This window comes from Schistocerca gregaria, chromosome 1 (assembly GCF_023897955.1).
Source record: "Schistocerca gregaria isolate iqSchGreg1 chromosome 1, iqSchGreg1.2, whole genome shotgun sequence".
Classification (NCBI taxonomy): Eukaryota; Metazoa; Arthropoda; class Insecta; order Orthoptera; family Acrididae; genus Schistocerca; species Schistocerca gregaria.
The window spans coordinates 476,312,818-476,336,410 of record NC_064920.1 but is presented as its reverse complement, the minus strand read 5'-3'; the positions used below and the strand labels follow the sequence as shown (position 1 = coordinate 476,336,410).

The following is a 23,593-nucleotide window of genomic DNA, read 5'->3' as shown; positions in this document are numbered from 1 at the left end:
TGAAAGATACAAAACTGTTTCCTATAGCGTACAGAGTAGTTAATTTTTGCGTTTACTTTTGAAATGGTGAAGGACGCTTCTCACTAATGACTTCTTTTTCCCCGAATGTAATTGTCGTACATCACAAAACCATTTTCTTTCTGGTTTCAAAGAATTTTTATGCTTCTAGAGGGGACTGCACTTAAATTTAAGGATTTACTAATAAAAAAACAGGATGTCGATTGTTTTCGCTTTATGCCATTTTACACGATATTTAATCATATATACATTGCTACAAAGAATGATGTTTTAAATTAAAAAAAGTATGTGGTGGAAATGCATAGTTTCACTTCTTCAGACATTCATGGTGGTGGGATATTACATATATATACATATATGCACGCATACACACATAAGCCAGTTTACAGTGACATGTAGACAGGCGTATGCGTAAATATACATAGATACATAGGTTCTAAAACGTCCACAATAAGACACACAAATGTTGGGCACGGTCAACCCGTGAGTGCTCACACAACAACCACACCGAATCTCACGCACAGAAATACTGTACACGCTTTCCACACTAAAATGACACTTTATTTAAACAACACAACATCGAAATATTTGAAATAATACTCTTCGGCCATTTCACTCAGTGAGCATATTCAGGAGTAAGTAGTCGTTATAGCTACTACTGGAAAGACATAATCATTACAGAGACGTTAGTTCTGTCTTCACATACATTCTTTCTTTCTTGCTTGTAGAGTTACACCATGATGTGACACAGGTTATTAGTGCCATTGTCCGAATGGCTATCCTGTCACTCAGTGCAGTTTCTAAATGTTCCTGTTTTGTCAGTTGGCTTTTGCAGCTGATTTTTATAATTCAGTTTATACATCATTATGCTAGCGTAAGAGTTTTCTAATTTCTCTCTTTTTCAACAATATTAAGCTTTTCCTTATACGTGCAGAAAACACAAAAACCTCTTTGAATGGTTATTTTCCATTAGTGGTCGATGAGCATCCGTTGAAACTTCCAGTTACGTGTGCAAGCACACTACAATCGATATTTTTAGTTTACGGCAACAATATAACTTTTTTGAGTAAGTACAAAAATATGTAAGCATTTGCTGCTGGTTATGTTAAAATTGTATTCAATTACTGTTTTAATGAAGGCTCAAATGGCACCAGTGGTAAATAAATAAATGCATATTTTGTTAATTTCTGCACAATCAAACAAAGAGAACCCCAACCTGATGCTGTAGATTTTGACGTATATGTTATCTATTTCCAGTTTATTATTTCATTAATGGAGAATAAAACGTTCATCAGGGAATCGATAAATTTGAGATTTAATTCTGTCTATGTGCATCAGGAATTTCAGGAACTCTTGGCCTAACAACAGTGAGTTCCGAGAAATGAATACTTAACCAATTAGGAGTAAAAGGAAAGTGCGTTGCTGCAACAACTGCGTGTGTGTGAAATTCATGCACTGAGTACACATCGCTGAAAGGGAGAATATTGTCATTTCTGTCGCTTGCACTTACGGGAATAGACTAGAAAGTTATAGCCTTGAGAAAAGCAAAATGGATTCAACTCCCTGAATATGCTACACGAATGAAAGTTAATAGTATTGTGTAATACATCAATTTCAATAAATAACAACTCGGCTGATCCATAATGTAGCAGATACATTCTCAGTGTTTTTCTCTTTTCATTTGTATATGTGTGTGTGTGTGTGTGTGTGTGTGTGTTTGATATTTCATCACAAAAATATTAGTGTACATATGAAGTAAATTTGTTATCTTCAGTTTTCTTCACATCGTACAAACGTAACGGTGACTGAAAACGTCGAAAGACATGCGCACACGCCTTGAAGATTGGTTTTTATTTGTATAAAGAGAGAAACTTTAATACTATCGTAATGAATATTGTTTAAACGGTAAGTGCGTACAATTGATTCAAAACAGTGACTCAATTTCCATTATCAACAACAAGAGGACACACTTGTATTGTTACTTAAAGCGCTACAACAATCTAAGTAATGACCATCGCCATTTCCGTCTCTTTTTCGCAAAATTAACAAGACAAACAGGAAAGTTTTGACTGCATTTTTGCTTGTTACATTGCTTAAAAACAAATTCTGCAACACATACAAAATATAAAGTCGTGAAATCGTCTGCAATAAACCTGATACTTGATTTCGTTCATTTTTTAGCTTGTTTCACAATTCTTAGTCAATTCTCTTTACACTAGCTTATTATATTTAGATATATAGATATTAAGAAATATGTTGATTGCACACATAAAACGTAGTCACGTCCACGGCGTCCATTGGGAGGGAGCGGGAACAGAGAGGGGCAACTCACAATCTCTTTGCTCTGATAGACATATCTTTTCTCAACTCTTTGTACTTGGTTAACTTTTTTAGTTTTAGAGCCGCGCGCGGCAGAACCGACGAACTGTAGTCGCTTTTGTCTCTTTGCCTACGCACAATGGACAGCAAATGTTTTCATTGTCGCGGTACCAGAGCTAGTCGACATTTTAGTCACGATTGGGTATCACAAGGGGTCCCGCAAAACTCTCGTTTCAGCGCTTCCAGGAAACGTGAACAGCATTGCTGCGGGGTGACAGGTGATCCTCGTCATAGGAGAAGGTCCGATGGCGGCGGTAGCCATAGGGAGTTGTCTCCGCCGAGAAACAGCGCCGCGTCAGGGGCAGCGGCGAGGTCCGGCGGCTGCGGCCCGAGTTATCACGTGTACTCTGCCCGCCAGCTGGTCTGCAACACAAGAGCAAATGCTCGTGTTAGCAACTCCATCTCAGCACGCAGTCTCAACTGCAGCTGAAGTTATAATTTACACAGGTTATTTTCTGTATCTGTTTACAGTCATTGCGACTCTTATTTTAGCACATGAAGGGAACATGTGACGAACGACACTAATGGGAATAATTCACTCTCCTTTTTTTCTGTAAAGAGCAGTTCCATAGTCGTAGTTTATCGTTTTCCTCTATTTATTTATGTTTATTTGTTGCCTATTTGAAGCAACACCGGTCTCGAAACAAGCACCTGTGAGCTGCTCGGTATGCAGCGCCGACACCACTCCCGTGACGACAGAGGTAGGTGACCAGTGACAAAAGTTCAGTAGTAATCCCTTACGAATCATATTTTTTAAGGATACAGTTGAATGAATGAAGTATCATGCGACGTAGGTAGTAGAACAGTAATAAACAACCAGGAACGTAATATATGAAAGTCAAGAAGAAATCTCTGAAGTTACTCGGCAGAAATGTAGCAGCACGTGGAAGAAAAGCGGATTTGATAACCTGTACACTCAGGAGCAGAAAGGTGTTACCAAATGAATAGGCCGGACAGAATGGCTGACAAAATAAGGTGTGTGAGAACGCATGATGAGAAGACGTGACAGCCTTGTTTGTGCTGAGTCAACGAGCAAAGCTAACTGGTAACTGGAAACTTTTAGTCGAGAAGAAAGGAACTGAATCAATACAAAAAAAGTGTCAATGAATAGTGAGAGAAAAGAAAACGAGAAAGTCGACCAATTAAGCCAAGATTTATTTTACAATGATGTACTTCATTTCAGATGAAAAAGTCATCTAGTTGAAGGTGGTAAAATTTTGTTTTTTCCACTGAAAATTGTGGGGGTAAATTCGTGGAACTGCGAATTTCAAATGGAAAAATAAAGCTTGTTGTTTGTGTCTTTCTCAAGTTTCACTGTCAAAAAGTACTATAGGTTCTCTGACATGTCCAACTAAATTTCATGTCATTATCAGAAATAATTCTTTATGAACAAGCAACAGACAGCGCCACGAATTTTCATGCAAAATAATATGTGGACAGTGAAATCTGGCAAACAACTTTCGTGGCAGACGTTAACGTTTTTAGAAGAATAGCACTGCAAATTGTACTAATGATTAATATTTAGAAGAAGTGCCTTAAACACTGTAAGTCACTCTGTAGCAAAGGAAACCGAAGGAAGTCGGAGATCATCTGACAGCTTTAACACAAGAGTTATCAGTGAACACGTTTACTCCTGGAGACAATGATCGGTGTTAAGCAACCAGTCGCCAAGCTTTTCATTTTATCTGAATTTGTATGAGAGTTTTACATTTTTAGGTCTATGTTCTTAGTTAAGATCATTTGAGTCCTGAAAATTGTAAGTACGATGCATTCATTCTGATAATTATCTTATTCTTAAATAAATAAGGAGAATTGACTAAATACTTACATTGTCTCTTTGCAGGCTGTTTGCATTCCTAATATCCCACTGAATCTGCAAAACACAAAAACAAAAATATTAGTTGCAAAGATTCAGTTAGTCTAAGAGATAATATGCATATCTTCGTCATCTAGTTTAATTTGGCTCTGTGTGGACGTGTTAACTGTTCATTCTGTAAAGTGTATACTGTAATCTATTTTTCTGACAGGTTAAAACAGTGTGTTGGACCTGTAGCGACGTACTGAAATCAGGAAAGTTGAATGTATTCGGTCAGTGAGGTAGGCTTATAGGGCGGGAAAGTAAAAATATGAGATGCAAGAGAAAAAGACGAAGTTCAGGTGCTCTTCCAGCAAACAGTTTTAACCTCTCTGAAAGTTCATAACAACGTAGAATAAATAATGTACGGACTTCGCAAAACGTTTTAATTTACTGGATGCTTTCTTAGGCTATAACGAGTTGTTTTTAGTCCTGACTTTAAAACAAAGCATCAGCGCACATTATATCAGTGTCAACTCTTGTGCAACATAGACACACGGAAATTCAGTACTTGTTTAGTTCTCTGGAAACGTGATTGGGATGGAATAAGAATTTTTTTCATGATAATTTTACAGCTAACAATGTAGGAGATTCGAAAGTGATTACTTACATTGACTTTCTGTAGATTGTTCGTATTACGAATATCCCACTGGATCTGCAAACAAAGGTAGCAGAACTTCACAATCATGAATTCCCTTGCGCTATGGTTAGTATCTTCGTTATTGTTGTTAAGGGTGGCAGAAATGTTAGAACGCAACCGCAGCAGACACAGCGATGGTTAAAGCGGCGTTAGGCAAGGTAGCACGTAGCGGCACTAACACACTTGCTTCAGATATGAAAGAAGTGAAGGGAAAACAGAAATAGTGTAAGCGTTTTGTTCAGAGGTAATGGATTAGAAATTGAACATTATACCAGCAAAACTAACGTGTCACTTATTTGCATTCCTTTCCTCTCTAAATCACTGTTAAAATATCCAAATATTTTAATTATGTATCACATTTTCACTAACTGACATTTTGATTTGGTTAAGGAGATGAGCTACTTGTACAATGCTTCCAGATCTTACAAAACTGAAAACTAAAGTGCCGTTTTTAATATGGAGATAAATAAGATTCAATTTGTGCAGAAAAGGTTGTTGTTTGGAGTTTCCACTACCGCACCAAAAAGACAATGAATGTTTACTGCGTTATTAAAGAGTAAGACGAAGTTGACCAGCTCATCGGTACAAACCAAGCTTAAGTGTTAAGTTTCGTCTAACTTTCATCGCCGAGAGATCGGCATTTTCCAACACTTGTGACAATCTGTACAAAAATCGTTCTACTTTTGCATACGGTTCTTTAAAAATAAAACTGTATTTAACATTAGGAAAAATATATTTCATGCTAACACAAAAGAGAAAGTCAACCTTTTGAGCAATTGAATGTTGCATACTGTTACGGACGCAGTATTATTCAGTTAAGAACGACACACAAATGACGATAAATGCTCCAAATTCGAATAACCAGTAGTAAAATAAAGAGTTTACCACCATTCAAAGACAGAAAAAGTTATTTGAATATCTGTGTGAGTTCTCCTCATTCAACTAAAAGGGCAAAATAAGTTGAGTTATAGGCATCGCCACGCAGTATTAACAAATGGATTCAATCAGACACAGTGATGCAAGAATACCTTTTCCAACCTCTTGCCACAATTTCGACGTAAAATAAAATGCCACGATATCTCATGCGAGACCTACATTAGTGTCTGTGAAGCAAGAACTACATGTATAGACCATGTAGCAACGGGGCATAAAGTCTGCGAACAAGGATCCGGTGTTTCGAGAGAAATTAGCGACTAGACTGGAATTGATAAAGATGTTGCTATCGAGGGACCATCGATGATACCATCACTAAGCATTTAGATGTGAGCGACTCGGAAAGTTGGGTAGACATTTGAGCGTGAAGGATATATTTATTCTTGCAAAAGACAACTCGTTAAACGGTCATTTTTAGTTGTACGCCCATTTCCATATCATTTATCCATGCTTTGTTGTTAAAATTAATGCAAGCACATATAGATGTTGAAAGTTTTCCATGTGACTGTTGCATGAAGAATAGAAAAACCAGTAAAACAACCTATTTTTCTCACCCAGTTACTTATTCGTCGCACGTGTTTCAAAGCATTTGCATCTAGCAAAGTAGTAGAGTAAGTAATTAGAGTAGGGCGGACGCTGGTTAACTAGGTATGCTAATAGTGTTTCTAGATTATTGGACGAGACAATGACTTCATTTTTGTAACATTCCGCTTGTTTATGGCCTTCTGATGCCACTTTGAAAACAAACCTAGTCTGACGCCGGCTCCCTTGAAATCAAACACATGTAGCTGATGCGAAATTAGACATACTGTGTTTGTATCGAGCGTGAAGTACTGTTCCAAATCTGTTAATAGAGCAACAGCTAGTTAGTATGACCTACGGCAATGCGACCTGAAGGTTCAACCGGACCGAGATAAGTTGGTAACAACACTCTCATATCTAGAACGCTCATGCGCCATTGTATCCCGGGAGATAATAGTGATCTTGCTACACAATTTTTTCAAAAAGAAGTCTAGACCACTTTCTATTTTACTATTCAAATGCAGTGGCTGGTTTCTGCTGAATTTTCAGACCTAAAACACTGAAGGAAGTTTACCAGCGTCGGTGTGAGAAGGTGTGCATCGTTACAACCCTGTTGGGGAGAGGGAGAGAGGGGGAGAGGGAGAGGGAGAGAGAGAGAGAGAGAGAGAGAGAGAGAGAGAGAGAGGGAGAGGGAGAGAGAGAGAGAGAGAGAGAGAGAGAGAGAGAGAGAGAGTCAGTCCTCTGATGATATGGTGCGGCTTGTCACGAATTTCTCTTCTGTAATGTTTTCTTCAAATCAAGGCCGATGTTTTACACTAGCAGACAACTTCTTACCGCGAATGCCCTCTTTGCTTGTGCTACTCTGCTTTTTATGTCCTCCTTGCTTCACCTGTTATAACATATTTTGTTATGAAGATAGCAGAATTCCTTCACTTCGTGTACATAATGGTGTCCATTTCTGATGTTAAATCTGTTACTGACATCATCTCTGCCAACCAGTATTACTTTAGTCTTTCTCCGGGTTACTTTTATTATCTATTCTGTGCTCAGTAGAGCGTTTATTCCATTCAACACATCCTGTAATTCTTGTCCATTTTCACTGAGGATAGCGATGTCACCCGCTAATCACTTCATGAATATTCTTTCACCCTGAATTTTAAGCCAACTTCTGAACCCTCCATTTCTTTCCGTCATTGATTCTTTGACGTAGGGGAGAGTGTTGTACGCGGAATATTGTGTACCACGCATCACACTGAAAATGGACCGCGTTTCTTTAATGTCTTAACAATTCTGCCTTTCCTGAAGCTGGAAAATGGTGTTAATTGACGACTGGCTTCGTTTCTAAGTGTTTCTAACTTGTAATTGGTTTTTAATAATACACCTTCTCAATTTCATGTAGCTTACAAATTACTAGTGTGTAGCTGAATAAACATGTAACAAAAAGACTGTTAAATAAGTATTATTAAGATTTTCTCGATTCAACACTTGAATATAAAGTTTGTTCCTAGGTATATGATCATATTGTACTTTGGGACAGCATTTCACCTTTTTAATTTCAGAAAAATACTGCAGCACACACAAAGTGATTGGTAGCATTTAAAAATGAAGTAAGAAAATATATGAACTTCTATTGTAGGGCTGGCTGCAGGTGGGAAATCGGAAAAGTGTTCCAAAGTACAATACCCTCCGCTACTGATTAAACATTAAGGGAGAAAGACATAGGCATGCCTGGAGAAACAGAAACTATTTGCTGGAAAACTATGTAGTATTGGAAAACGAAGTTACTGCACTTGGCTTGGTCGTAAGTAAGAAAAAATCTAAATATATGATCAACACCAGAAATAAAACAAAGTGGACAGGTGTTGACCTGTATGAAGGATTTGAAAGAGTCAACTAGTTTGAGTATTTTGGAGGTATGGTTACGGAGAATAACATGGGATAAAGGCAAGAATAGGAGCAGGTAAAAGGTGCCATAACAGCTTCCTTAACATTTTGCAATCCTCCAACATTTCAAGACAGCTGTAGACGACAGTTTACAAAATGATTACAAAACTAGTTGTTATGGGTTCGAAACTCCGAAACGTGAACAACAACATAAAAAGACAGAACTGTCCTAGATGCATGGAGAAGTAGATGAAAATGGTGCCTGGAGAATTAGGACCAATGCAGAACTATGTGTACTCTAGAAAAATCCACCAATCAACGTAGATGTGAAAGCATGAAGGCTACGCTTGTTGAAGGATGTGCAAGAATGGGAAAAAGGTGACTGCCGGAGAAGGAACTAATTGCCATGCCAGATGGTAGCCGCTCAGTAGGGGGACCAAGATTGCGAAGGCTGGATGATGTGAAGACGGGACTGGAGATGGCTGGCGAAGTCGAGAGACGACTGGAGGAAGTAATGGCCGACAAGCCCCGGGCCCTTCATGGGCTGAAGCTCCGGAAAAACAAAAGAAAAGAAGAACAAGATGAGGAAGACTGCATCCCTCGCCTTAAAACTGAATAAAACAGCAACTAAATGTTTGAGCATTTCCTTCATTACAAGTTCTTCAGTGCCTATACAATGAGGTGACAGAAGTCATGGCAGAGCAATACGCAAATACACAGATGACGGTAGCATCGAGCACGCAAAGTATAAAAGGACAGTTCTATGGTGTATCTACCATTTGTTCCCCGATGATTCATGCGAAAAGGTTTGCAATGTGACTATTGCCGGGAGAATTAACAGATTTTGAAAGTGGATTGGTAGCTGGAGCTAGTCCAATGCTACATTCTTCTGAAAAATCGTTAGTGGATTCATTATTCCGAGACCCATAGGGTCCAGAGCGTGCTGAGAATACCAAATTTCAGGCATTATCTCTCACCATGGATAACGCAGTGCCCAACGGCCTTCACTCAACGACCGAAAGCAGCAGCGTTTGCTTTAAGTTGTCAGTGTTAACAAGCAAACACCACTGCGTGAAATAACCGCAGAAATCAATGTGGGATGTAGGACGAACGCCTCCTTTAGGACAGTGCGGCGAAATCTGACGTTAATGGGCTGCGACAGCAAACGACCCATGCGAGTGGCTTTGTTAACAGCACGACATTGCCTGCAGTGCCTCTTCTGGGCAAGTGACCACATTTTTGGGACCCTAGATGACTGAAAAACCGTGATCTCGTCAGATGAGATCTTATTTCAGTTGGTAAGTGCTGATGGCACGATTCAAGCCTGGCACGGACACCACGAAGCCATGGACCTAAGTTATCAACAAGACACTGTGCAAGCTGGTAGTCGGTCCACAACGCCGCAGGCTGCATTTACATTGAATGAACTGGGCCTTCTAGTCCAAATGAACCGATGAAAATGGTTATGCTCGGCTACCTGGAGACTGAATCATCAGTGACTGGAGATGTTCGCCTACCTGGAGACCATTTGCAGCCGTTCGTGGAGTTGACGTACCCAAACAATAATGGAATTTTTATTGATGACAGTGAGACATGTCATCGGGCCACATTTGTTCACAATTCGTTTGAAGAAGACTGGACGATTCGAGCGAATGATTTGGCCACACTGATCGCCGAATATGAGACGTAATGGAGAGGTCAGTTTGTGCACAGAATCCTGCGCCGACAACACTTTCACAGTTGTGGACGTCTGTAGAGGCAGCATGGCTCATATTCCTGTAGTGGACTTCCATCGAATTTTTGAGTCCAAGCCACGTCGGGATGCTGCAGTGTGCCGGGCAAAAGGAGGTCCTTCACAGCATTAGCGGTATACTTTTGTCACCTCGGTGTATTACTGAATTTAACTGTGGGGTACGAATGCTGAGGTAACGGTTCTGGATCTTAAGCAGCGCCTGGCAAAGAAAGAAGCGATGGAGACTGGTGGAGTGAAGGAGACGCTCACCATGCCGTTGGAGGAGGCGGCGAGCCCGAGGCCGCCGAGGGGCGCCATGTGATGGTGGTGCATGGCGGGGTGGGGCGGCGCGGGCGGCGGGCCCGGCGGCGCGGCGTGCTGGTGGTGGTGGTTGATGAAGCCCTGCTGGTGCTGGTGGTGGTACATGTAGTGCGGCATCGCGTGCAGGTGCCCGCCGCCGAAGCCGCCGCCCGCCGCCGCAGCCGCCGCCGCCGCCCCGAAGCCGGCCGCGCCGCCCTTGGCCGCGTCCAGCGGCTTCATCATGTCCGACATGACGCCGCCCAGCGATAGGCACCCGCCGCCGCCGCCCTTCTTCTTCTTAGACTTGGACGACAGCTTCCGGTTGCGCGTCTGGATGCCCTCCTTCTTCATCGTCAGCGGCCGGTTCACCTGCGGGCAAAGAACAGTGGCCATTGTTACTTGCTGCCAGGCTAGTCCGTATTCCTTCCCTCGCTATTTAGCTACTTCAGTCTCTTGCCTCTCACTGGCGCGGAGGGAGATGCTACATCCGCTCCTAAGCCAGTAAGCCTTAAGACAGACAAACATAATTAAAGAAAACGTTAGGAGGTGTTAGAATAAGTATGGTTCAAAAGTTAAATAAACGTTGACCCACCCTGTGTTTTTCTTAAAAGCTAAAGCAAAAATTTTGTGATATTCAGGATGGAGAGAGAATGGGTCTTCATGCAGACATCTGGTGTAGTTGCATCGAGGAATAAAAGCTAGCAAAATCTGCTAAGAACCCAAAGGACGTTTATTCGCCAGTAGGGACTACAGACAGCGCACCTAAGAAAGCTGTCATCCATTTGGAGGTTATGGCAGGAGTCCCGAATGGAACGTAGGAGAACAGGAGAGGAATTTCCTAGCGGATCGCGAAGCCAAAAGTCGAGAGAGCGAAGCACATTTGTCTCGGCTACCAGCGTCCCAGATCTCACGTGATCCCTTCCAACACTTCTATTGGTCGGAGATTGAGACCGAAAGTCAACCAAGGCGTTCATCAGTCAGCAATCCTCGCCGTATGAACTATACTCACTCCAATATCTCGCTCTGGGTATGTGTGCAGGCTGTGCGCAGACCTCACAGCAACGTACTCAACTTTTGAATAAAAAATTGTTTTAAGTAATTTATCCTTACCCTCTCCGAAGAGTGGCTCCTGCACAATGAACACAATAAGGAATTAATATCTTCTACTGTCGTTCGGGATTCTTGGTGATGATGGTGGGAATTTTAGGGAATAAGGAGTGACGAAAGCTGGGATTTGTTGTTATCACAGAGTTTATGGAGGATGCTCTATTGGAAAGCACATGGCACGAAAATGTTGAGGATCCCGATCTGAGCTGTTGGATAGTGATGCACAAGAAGAGCCGTGCCTTCGTGAGGGAGAGGAGCAATGTGTTAAAGCTGGACCCATGAGTAAATTGCGGGGCGTAACTCGCGATAAGGTGGAGGAAGGCAGTTGATGTTTCTTTGAGAATATTTTTGTGAAAAAAAATTCTTCCAGAGACTCAAAAGAGCATATGTTAAGCATGAACTTCTTTCGATGCTGCTTTTTAAGTAACAGGTTATTTAGTAACTATTTCATTGCCTTTTATTAGAAGTCAAAAAATGCAGAATGAATCCACAACTCTAAACGAGCTATATCCTACGACCAGTGCTTCAGTATGAAATTCAATCCGAGATCTTAGCACAGTCAGTGCGTCATTACCACTTACTACTTGGGATCGCGGCAGTGCAGAGCATATACAGGTTGAAAATTGTTGAATTGTATGAAAAAACGTAAATTTGTTACTAGCAACGGCGTGCATACGCTTTATTCAACATTTAGAAGTCACTACAAATATTCGGATTTAGGTTATGACGAGCTCCTTATGCCTGCCGTCATTGGCGATGATGTGGCGCGGACGAATAGTGAAATTCTGCATGACCTGCTAAAGTTTCGGAACATCGATGTTGTCGACGACCTCCTGAACGGCTGTTTTCAGCTCAGCAATCGTTTTGTGGTTATTGCTGTGCACGATGTCTTTAATATAGCCGCACAGAAAAGAGTGAAGTGTGTTCAGATCCGGACAATATGGCGGCAAATCGAGGCCCTTGCCAATGGCCTCTACGTACCCCAGAGCGAGAATGCGGTCCCCAAAGTGCTCCTTCAGGACATCAAACACTCTCCAGTTTCGATGGGGTCGACATCCGTCGTGCATAAACCACATCGTGTCAAAATCAGGAGGTGAAATCATCATCCAAAACATTTATGTACAGTTCGGTAGTCACAGTGCTGTCAAGGAATATCTCACCGATTATTCTGTGACTGGACATTGCACATCTCACTGAGTTTGAACGTCCTATCGCCAACTGTTCAGAAGTTATCACGATGTTATTTCATATAGCTCAATAATTGTCACCCTGCATGATATTCGCTATCGCCGAAATCCCCTAAGTGAGGTACGACGCTGTATTCGTTTCAGCTTAGCTTCCATTCAAAACCAACATTTTTAAGAAGTGGAAATCTTCGCAATAATAGTAGAGAAGCATGCGGAAAGCGTCAGATCCCCATTCACGATTATTACCTGTGTTGCTCTTTCCCCAACACACTTCAAACGTATGCAGCAGAAGAATGACTTCGACACTGACCAAACGTAAATCATTAACATTTTCACCTTCATTCAGCCTGAAGGGGGCACGGCAGAATGTTGGTGCAGCTATGTATAAAAGGACAACGCAAAAGTGACTGTGAAACCAGTATGTCATAATGGCACAACATTTCGCTTTTCATAGACAGAGACCAGATGCAATATACAGAACAGTGCCGAATCCTGGAATCATCATCAGCCAACACTTTAAACCAGAGTAATATTAAACAGAGCCAAAGCTAAAATTTTTTGTACCGAATTTCTAAGTAGTAAGAACAAGAATCAAACAAGAATGTATGGGGAAAATGTTTGTGAAAATAAACATTATTTACCTGTATATAATGGCCACGCACTATCGTTCATCCATCTACTGTGCTTTCAAGAAACAGAAATCTAACATCAGCGCGTAAAGGAGCACAGATTCTCTTCTTCACCGAAAAAATGAAAAAAAAATCTTGGTATATTGATCACGAAAGTAAAGTTTGGACCTGTCATACATTCCGGGATAAAAAAATACCACCAGCAGCGTTGTCAGCTCTCTTTGCATTTGAACATTTGTGGTGCTACACTCAGATACAGCTCTCCAACATATCAGACTCGACGTGTAAAGGTGAAACAGAATTTACATTAAGTAATAATTGTACGAATTTATTGGGACATGAGCCCATCTGCGTGACCTTCGTCTCACATAAGAAGTTTTTTAGACTTTGGGCGTCATATCTAGAGCGAAACCAAAAACTACTCCATGATTCAACCCTAACTGAAATTTCTTAGGGCTGAGACTGAGATAACTGTTACAATGCTGCTCAAGTAACATACTACAAAGGTAGCTCGTGAGCTTGTACGAGTTCTGATAAAAAATACGTTGTTGTTGTTCTGGTCTTAAACTGAAGACCGGTTTCATGCAGCTCTCCGTGCTTGACTATCTTGTGCAGGCCTCTTCATCTCTAAATAGCTACAGCAACATACATCCATCTGAATCTGTTTACTGTACTCATCTGTTGGTGTCACGTCCCTCCAATACTAAACTTTTGATCACCCGATGCCTCAGAATGTGTCCTATTAGCCGATCCCTTCATCTAGTCAAGTTGTGCAGCAAATTTCTCGTCCCTCCTATTGTATTCAGTACTTCGTCATTAGTTCCGCGATCTACCCATTTAATCTTCAGCATTCTTCTGCAGCAGCACATTTCAAAAGTCCGTATTCTCATTTTGCCTAAACTTTTTATTGCTCATTTTCCACTTCCATACATGGCTACACTACAGACGAATAACTTCAGAAAAGACTTCCTAAAAAAATTTATATTCGGTGTCAACAAATCTCTCTTCTTCGGAAACATTTTTCTTGCCGCTGCCAATCTGTACGCAAACGCTAATTTTTCATTAACTTAGCACCAGCGTTTTCAGAAGATATTTAAGATTCTACGAGGGTGAGCCAAACGAAAACCTTAAATTCGTGCTACAAACAGCGTGCAGAATGGCCTGTCGGTGGCAGCATAGCGCAGATGCACACATACCGTCGCAGTATCAGTATAAAGGTGGTCGCCCCACTTGCGACTTGCACCAGGGAAGAACAGCGTTCTGTTATTCGGTTTTTGCGTATTGAAGGTGTAAAACCTACTGAAATTCATCAACGAATGAAGGTTCAGTACGGTGATGCATGTTTGTCACAGTAGCAAGTCTACGAATGGAGTAGGAAGTTCGCAAATGGTGTGACTTCAGTAGAAGATGCTCCTCGTCCAGGTCAGGCACAACGAGTTGTGACTCCCAAGAACATTGCAGCAGTTGAGGCCCTAATGAAGGAAAACCGCCGAGTGACACTGAATGACATTGCAGCATATTTACAGATTAGTCATGGGTGAGCACATCACATTGTGCATGATGTGCTCCAGTTTCACTAAGCGTCTGCGAGATGGGTGCGACGGCAGCTGACTCCTGGAATGAGAGGACGACGTGTTGATGGTTGTGAAAAACTTCTTTGGCGCTTTGAACGAGAAAGTGATGGCTTCCTTGCAAGAATTGTTACTGGGGACGAAACCTGGGTTCACTTCCACCAACGGGAAACGAAGAGAGCGAGCACGTAATGGCGCCATTCCTCATCACCAAAACCAAAGAAGTTTCGAACAGAACCATCAGCAGGGAAGATTATGCTGACTCTCTTTTGGGACGAAAAAGGCGTCATTTTGGAGCATTACATGCCTAGAGCGACCACTGTCACCAGTGCATCATACACAGATCTCCTAAAAAAAATCATCTGCGGCCTGCAATCAAATTAAAGCGACGTGCTGTCAGCAGGTGTCCTTTTACAACATGACAATGCAAGACCCCACACTGCTTGCACAACAGTTGCAACAACCACAGACCTGCTTTTTGAGTGTCTTCCTCATCCACCATACTCACCAGACCTTGCCCAAGTGATTTGCATGTATTTGGACCACTCAAAGACGCAGTGGGATGAAAGAACCGTTCTGATGAAGAGGTATGCCACGCGGTGCATGAGTGGTTGCGCGGACTACCAAAATAATTTTTTTCTAAAGAAATTTATGCACTTTGTAAGCGCCGGAGGACTTGCATTGAGCGTGGGGGAGATTATGTTGAAAAGTGATACAGCTTTGTACTACTTGTGCGCAATAAATAATATTTTAAAAAATATTTAAGGTTTTCGTTTGACTCACCCTCGTAGTTCCACATGATGCATTATGCAAACGTCCTAAAAAGAATTAAGTTTCATCAAACAGAAGAACTTCTGAACTATTTCTTTTTTCAGTTCGTCTACAATCGGAAACAATTTTCTGTCTATTTCCGAATTCTGGCATCTAACAAACTACTAGGACAAAACTAGCGGAGCGGCGGCGGCACATGCTTCTTATTTTGTAATATTTGGCTTTACTTCTAGATAACGCGTGTATTTCTCAGGTTTCAGAGACCGCCAGTGTTGGAGTACAATTCGCTCCGGGTCTTAACTAGCGTTTAACAATCGGTTTTTAGCTGTTCAAGCACTTTGTGTCGTAATGGCTGTTGTGTGGAGAGACGGCAGTGCCATTAATAATACTCCCCCTGACAGCGAGCAGCAGCAGTCGGTAATAGGACTGGTGTACTTTACTTGAGGAAATCGCCCCGCGCCCAGAGATCATTCATTAGGGACGCTGCGGATCGGGAGCCTGTGTGGGCCGGTGGAGCGGTCGGTAATCCTGAGGACATTCGGCTGAGCCGCTGGTCGTGCAGTCGGCCGGTCGTCTGTTCCAGGAACGGGACAGGACGGGGCGGGGCGGCGAGCGAGGCAGGGGGGCGGGAGTGCAGGGCGGCGGGAGTGCAGGGCGGGACCGCTCTTAAGCATTACTCGTGCAGGAGCCGCGCACGGCCGTTGGCACACTGTCCGTAAAAGGTCGCACACTCAGTTTCGTTTCGCAAAGATACCTAAATGTCGTTAATGTTCTCCTTTCTGCCACACTGTAGCTGCCGGACGTTTCGCAAGCGAACGTTTGCACTTTCTCCCCACGAAATCTCTGCGTCGATTCCGTTTCATGAACGACCCGCCCGGATACCTGAGCATGTCAACGCAATACTTCCGTGGTACTGGGAAGGGAGCATGTCCTGAATCGAAATGGCGTCGCGGGTTAACGGTGGGGGGTGGTGAGTCGGCCAGCCAGGATGTGTCTTTTAGGCCGTTTACCATATCCCACTAAGTGAATAAGGGCTCGTACCCACGTCCCGCTACGGATGCACGTTACGCAGACATTTAGAAAACCTCCTCATATGGTACCACAATTCCTTCTTATGGGAGGGGGGGGGGGGGGGGGGGGAGAGAGTAGTGGCCGTGGGAAGGACATTCGGTCACAAAGTACCAATGACGTTGCCAAATAACCCACATAACAATGTCGCAGAAGGCTAAGGAAGAAGAAGAACGTGATGACGGTTATGACGTCCGTCTACACACAGTGATGTTAAATGGACAACGTCTCATGTTCGTCTTCTAACGCTTTCGTCATCGGGATCTTTGGGAGACGGAGCGTAAACTGTGAAACTCTAAATTAATCTACAATTCGCCTTGAATACATTTAAGAAAAATCGAGATTACAAGCAGTGCCCTTGTGGAATGGGACGCTTGCGTGTTAATCAGTGTCACATAAATCGCTACCCGGTTCAGCGTGTTTCATTAACTATAGTTTAAACTAGTTCACAAACCATATATGCATATCACAACAATGCACTTTGACAAGTGTAGCTGTTTCAAATACGTCCCATCCATTTTAACGTCTTATAACCGCTCTAAATCGGCAAAGATCCAAATTTTATAGCAAGGGTGTATATTGATAGCGCGTTGTAATCGGTTGAGGATTTTGGTGCCACTGCAGGTTGAGGAGTCAACAAAAGACGGCAACTGTTCATACGCTAGTCTCTGAGTCACGAACAAGAACGCTACTCATTATGAGAAGGAGTACTTGTCTATTCTTTATATCACTCCGCCTAAGACGGAGACGTATCCGGTCATAAAATCAGTGAGGTCAGGCAGAAAAGAGAGGCACAAAAACAACATGTGCCCTATCTATTTATAGAGCAGAAGGCATGAAAATGAAAACAAATACCACTCGTCGGAATGAACATTTACGTTTACACTTCATAAAAAAACCTTTCAGTTTGTGGCGGAGGATGCATAGTGTACCAGTATCCATCGAGAATGGTATATAGAGAGAAATATAGGCGGTAAGCTCATTTTATTCAGTTTTGATGTCTAAAATTGCGACTGGAGTTAAAACAGTGCGTGATGTTAGAATCGGCGATTAACTGACTTTCAATGTTTTGAAATAAACAGATAAAAAGAAATTTTAAAAACGTAACAACATGACTGGTTGCCGTTTCCACATAAATAATGTCCACCTTCGTGCAATTTTCGTGTATCCTTCGTGCAATGTCTGGTTTCTCTGTGTTCACGATCGACATTATTTCACGACCCATGTAGGAGCGCGTAAAATATTGTTTAAGTCTTGCTGGAACAAGTATCCTTAGAGACTGAACGGTGATTTTCTCTTTTAACTTGTGAAACTCTCGCACCTACGAAAGGAATCTGTGACGAAGCACGAAGCTCATCTATGTCCTTTTGCATTTCGTCTATTAATTCTCTTTTTAAGGATAAGAAACAGACGAACAGAATCATTCGAATGAGGGTTTTGAAAGCAACCTCCTTCACTGATGAATTGCTCTTACATTTCCTTATGTTTCTTCCGATGAATCTGGGTCTGGCATCAGCCTTTCCCTACAACTGGTTTTATACGGTCGTTACAGTAAGACACTATCTGACGCAACTGTAGTCTCTTCCCTCTATATGTACTGAAATCCGGCGTTCACCCTCCGACGATAAAGTCGTTTGACTCGGACTTACAAAAGAAGCCACTTTTTGTTCCGCGTCGCGGCACCTCCACTCGTAGCAGTCTCCAAAACGCCCTCGGCCGTGACAATAGCGCCACGTGAAGGGGGGAAAAGGAAGAACGGTCGCGAGGGTGTCGAGGGGTCAAGTGTCTGCCGCCTCCCCCACTACGCCACAGCGCCCTCCCTGGAGTAATTGAAATGAAGCCAGTTGCTACGCGGCCATCCAGCAAATAAGTCACAGAGCGCGTGGGTAGGCGCCGTCTGTGATCTCGTTATGGCGTGATGTATGAAGTGATTATGCCATTAGCGGCCACCCTGGCTGGTGGACTGCATAAACCCGCGGCGGGGGTCCGGCCCGAACCGGCCTGGCTGGCTTTTTACATAATTCCCTTACTCATCTCGCCCTCTGCGGCAGCCCCTCCCGACCTCGGCTCAAACATTAAATCCCTCGCTCGGCGAAGAATCGGCGCAGCGGACTCCCCGCTGCACGGCTAAGTGGCTTATTATTGTAAGCTAAGTAACGTTCGAGAGCCGGCTGTCGCAGCCCCTCTCGGAAACGTCGATCCTCTCCATTCCTCCACCCCGCCTGCCTCCGCTCTGTTGGCCTGTCGGCTTTACGCCACGCCGCGCTCCCCGTCCGTGATTAACGGCGTCCGTGTGTGACGGAAAACTCAGGTGTCTGAAGTAGAGGCGTCGTTGGTCACAACAAACAACGTGTGGAGAATCGCGAAGGCTGTAGCTTTCACACGGGCGATGGTACGTAAAAGTTAGATGTTACATGCGTCTCTTACGTTTTGCTGTAAAAGGGTGTTTTATGGGCCGTATCATCGAAAAATTTCCGCCATACAATACGTGGGGAGTAGGTATTAATACATTTTGAAAGATTAATCGTGTTTCTGTATATTCCAGTGTGTACCGGGTGATCAAAAAGTCAGTATGAATTTGAAAACTTAAAAAACCACGTAATAATGTAGATAGAGGTAAAAATTGACACACATGCTTGGAATGACATGGATTGTATTAGAACCACCCCACATTGCTAGACGCGTGAAAGATCTCTTGCGCGCGTCGTTTGGTGATGATCGTGTGCTCAGCTTTCGTCATGTATGGCTTCCCAGATCCCCAGAGCTCAGTTCGTGCGATTATTGGCTTTGGGGTTACCTGAAGTCGCAAGTGTATCGTGATAGACCGACATCTCTAGGGATGCTGAAAGACAACATCCGACGCCAATGCCGCACCATAACTCCGGACATGCTTTACAGTGCTGTTCACGATATTATTCCTATACTACAGCTATTGTTGAGGAATGATGCTGGACATATTGGGCATTTCCTGTAAAGATCATCATCGATGCTTTGTCTTACTTTGTTACGCTAATTAATGCTATTCTGAGCAGATGAAGTGCCATCTGTCGGACATTTTTTGAACCTTTGTATTTTTTTGGTTCTAATAGTGTGTGTCAATTTGTACTTGTCCATCTACATTATTCCGTGATTTATTCCGTTTTCAAATTTATACTGGCTTTTTTATCACCCGGTGTATGTGATGCTTTAAGGATGTCTTTTACTTCTTAGCCGGCCAGTATAGCCGAGGGATTCTAGGCACTACAGTCTGCAACCGCGCGACTGCTACGGTCGCTGGTTAGAATCGTGCCTCGGGCATGGGTGTGTGTGATGTCCTTAGGTTAGTTAGGTTTAAGTAGTTCTAAGTTCTAGGGGACTGATGACCTCAACTGTTAAGTCCCATAGTGCTCAGAGCCATTTGACCCTTTTTTTTTTTTTTTTTTTTTTACTTCTTACATATCATGTTCCGCGCGCGGACACTTGGCGGGGGCGGAAGGACCAGTCTTCATGCTTAGACGAGAAAGCATCACCAGACCACTTTGGCACCGAATTGACAGCCATATGCCAGCGAAGACACTCCGCAGCAACTCGCCAGACCGTGAGCTTGGAAGAAGTATCCACATCCATTTGTTCTCTTGAAAATAAGCTTACGGCTTGAAACTGTCCGGCTGTACGCGGTTATTTATAATTACTGCATGGGTTTCAAAAGTTAATTGCGTGAAAACTAGAAGAGACGCAGTAATTAGAAACGTGTCAGTGGATAGAGGATTTTTCCGAGTGTTTAACTCAAATTACAGGTGCTCAATAAAGGGCCGTTTGTACCGTGGCGAACAGAAACAGGTGCACGAAATGCAATGAAGCTGCCCAGAAACGCGTGACAGCAGCCCGTTTAGAAGTCTTACCGATCAGTTGCCTATCTGCAGGAGCGAATTAATTAAATGAGGCAATACGAAGTCCTCGATTGGTCTCCATATTCTGTCACGACTGCCCCTTACTGTACTAATACCAATGCGCATATTTAGAATCGGACTTGGGAAGATGCTCTGTCTCCCCTTATGTGTCACTTTATTGCATGTCTTGTGGTTTTCACGCAGTCACCCTCCGAAGGCACGGAGGAACTTCTGGTTAACGATGTACTTGTTCCACCAAACAGCCAACAGGCAACGATGTCTTTCTTCTAATTTATCGAGGTTGTCATATTCACTCAGAAGAAATGAATAGAATACCGTGCATTTATTTTTATATTTCGGCGTATTGTGTTAATCCGAAAGGGAAGCTATATGGAGTGGGTGGTAGAATGGGGAGACGAGTGCAATGCATCATCTGGCTTTACAGTACGCAGTTCGTGGAGTGTTCGTTTACGGGGTTCATCCAGACGTCACGTCACGTCACATTCGTCACAGTGATTCTTTGCACCTGGCAAGTATCGCAACGATTGTCATCGAAGGCACGGTTGGGCAGCGGGTGCTTCAGCCCCGGGGTGGAGTGGAGCGGAGCGCTGTGGGGTGGGTGGGGTGGCCTGCAAGCGGCCACACAGCCGCCTAATGAGCGACTATTAACGCCCCGGCCCGCCCGGGAACGCGGCCGAATACTCGACAAATTGACTGTAACAAAAGACGATCTCGGATCCATTAGGTCGCCTCGCGGCCGTAACGATTACAAATGGGTCGCCATTAGGGCGGCGCGCGCTATGCCGATGTTTTAATTGTGTATTCACTCCGGCGAATTCCGACGGCCGGAGGGCCCGGCCCTTTACTGTAGGGCCCTCGATTTCCGCGTCAGCACGTGACGAAGTGATTCGGTAATGCTGCGCCGGCCAGCGATGCAGTCCGACTGCGATGGCGTGCGTGGAGAGGCCCATTTTCATCGCTGCTTGTGTACAGACGACGGTTTGTGCCAACCTTCCTCCATCTCTCACTTCTTTACCACAGTTTGCCATTTTAACACATTCAGAACATATTCAGAACTTATCTTTCACAAGCTTATGAACTGCTTCATTTCTCCAAACTGACTATAGTAAACTCTCGATTAACCGCAGCTTAAGTTCCCCGACTTTTGTTCCTGCTGGAAATTTTTCTTCAACACGGGAGTAATTAGGAAGATATGGGGAGCACTTTTAGATAACTATGAATGGATGAGGAGGAAAAACGAGGAAATCTACCTTCTGATGCGACAACCAACTATCCTACAGAAGATAAAGAGCAAAAGAATACAATGGGTGGCCATGTAGCCCTTATTCCAGGCGAAGATGGTACTAGCGGGGAAACCAAATACCAAACGCCCCTATGGACGACCTGGCAAAGGACGTAGCAGCCCTGGGAATTTTAAGACGCCTGGAGGAACCGGGCACAAAACAGGTAGGAATGGAGGCACTTTGTGGAAGTAGCGCGTGGTCTGCAGGGCCTGTCCTGTGATCGCTGAATATCTATCTGTATATATCACGGGAGTGGTCACCGCTGAGCGATAATTTCACGTTACAACACGAATGTACTGACCAATGTACAGCTGAAACTCTGCATGCACTGGGCTCTAATCGTTGCGGAAGATAGTCATGGGTCTCTGTTAATGCCGAACAATGTCTGAAAAGCAGAAACGTGTTGTGGTAACGAAACAACAGAAACTAGAAACAATACACAAAAGAAGGTAGTGTTTGCACGATATTTGGCTTTGAATTACAATTTTGATAAAACTACTGTCAGAGATATTCGGCAAATGAAAGGACAAAATAATTCAATCCACTATCAGTTCTGACTCAGCCAAGGATTTGTCAGATCGGAAGGTTATGAAAATGTCTACGTACGCGGAACTGGATAAAACGATGTGTGAGTGGTTGCCACAGAAAAGAGCAGAGGGCACGCAATATCCGGCCCAGCAAGTTCACATCACGCCAGATCCTCTTCAAAATCTTGGTGACTGAAGGAGATCTTAATGCATCTTCCGGTTCGTTAACAATATTTAAACAATATAATGGTACCCAGGAGACAGCCGTCCAAGGAGAAAAATTAAGTGGGGATAATAAGTCTGCTTCTGAATTTCGCAATGATTTCCAAGAGTTTATTGCATGAGAAAATTTAAAGCCGGGGCAAATATGCAATTCGGAAGAAACCAAGTTATTTTCGAAGTGTCTTGAGGGATCGAGCATAGGCGCCTGTTAATAAACCAAGCAAGGGAAGGATAGCTCGGTTGCGTTGTGGTAATGGTAAGCGACCACAAAGTTAAGACTGGTATAATAGATAAAGCTAAAAATCGCGTTGTTTGGAAGGAAAAGAAATGCACAGTTTACGTGTCCCTTATTTTCATCAGAAAGGGGCATAGATGAGCCATACAGTATTTCAAACATGATTCTGTATTTGCATTGTGCCACTGGTGCGAGAACATTTAATGTTGAAGTATCTACCAGTAAGGTCTGTGTTGTTACTGGATAATGCAATACCGCATTCGAACGAGGAAGTTCTGCAATCGGATGACTGGAAGACATTTATAAACTATTTAGGCCCTAATGGGTCATCCTTAATGCAGCCAGTGCATCAGTATGTCATTGTTGCCATGAGGAGGAAATTGCTACAAAAGCTTAAGGGGCAGCAATCTTGAAACGTTTTGGAAACAGTTAACTGTGCCAGACTCAATTTATGTAGTGTCAAAGGCGTGGCTTAAGGTAAAGTAGTCAATAATAACCAAGTCATGGAAAAATATTAATCCTAAAGTTGACGAAATCAGTCATTCCAATGAGGAGAAGAAGACTTCGTCACCAACGCTAGCTGTTATTTTGTAAAGTACTCCCGGATGTGAAACTGTTGACAAAGGAAATATTTCTGAGTGGTCTGAAACAACCGCATAGAAGCAGCTCATGAGATTTTGAATGACAGTGCTAATGTTCAGCAAGAACAAGGGAAATTTTCCCACATACTATGATCATTAAAGTAAATTTATTGTAAACATTAAGTTTTTAATTATAATATTGTAATTAGCTTTTGTTTTTGAATGGCCCTAATATGTTAGAGTGAACTTTTGTTGCGGA

At 43.0% G+C, this 23,593-nt stretch overlaps 1 protein-coding gene across 4 annotated transcripts in view; it reads right to left on the bottom strand.

The window, feature by feature from the left end:
- Positions 1-217: 217 nt before the first annotated feature.
- Positions 218-23,593, bottom strand: part of LOC126353381 (endothelial transcription factor GATA-2-like) — a 569,668-nt gene continuing 546,292 nt past the window's right edge. For 3 of the 4 annotated variants that reach the window (XM_050002761.1, XM_050002759.1, XM_050002760.1), the window contains exons 5-8: positions 10,234-10,632; positions 4,863-4,907; positions 4,226-4,270; positions 218-2,760 (exon numbers count right to left, since the gene is read on the bottom strand). In XM_050002761.1, coding sequence (XP_049858718.1) covers positions 2,734-2,760; positions 4,226-4,270; positions 4,863-4,907; positions 10,234-10,632 — 516 coding nt within the window. In that variant the 3' untranslated portion in view covers positions 218-2,733. The remainder of the gene's footprint in view (positions 2,761-4,225; positions 4,271-4,862; positions 4,908-10,233; positions 10,633-23,593) is intronic. The other variant, XM_050002762.1, reaches the window with a different exon arrangement.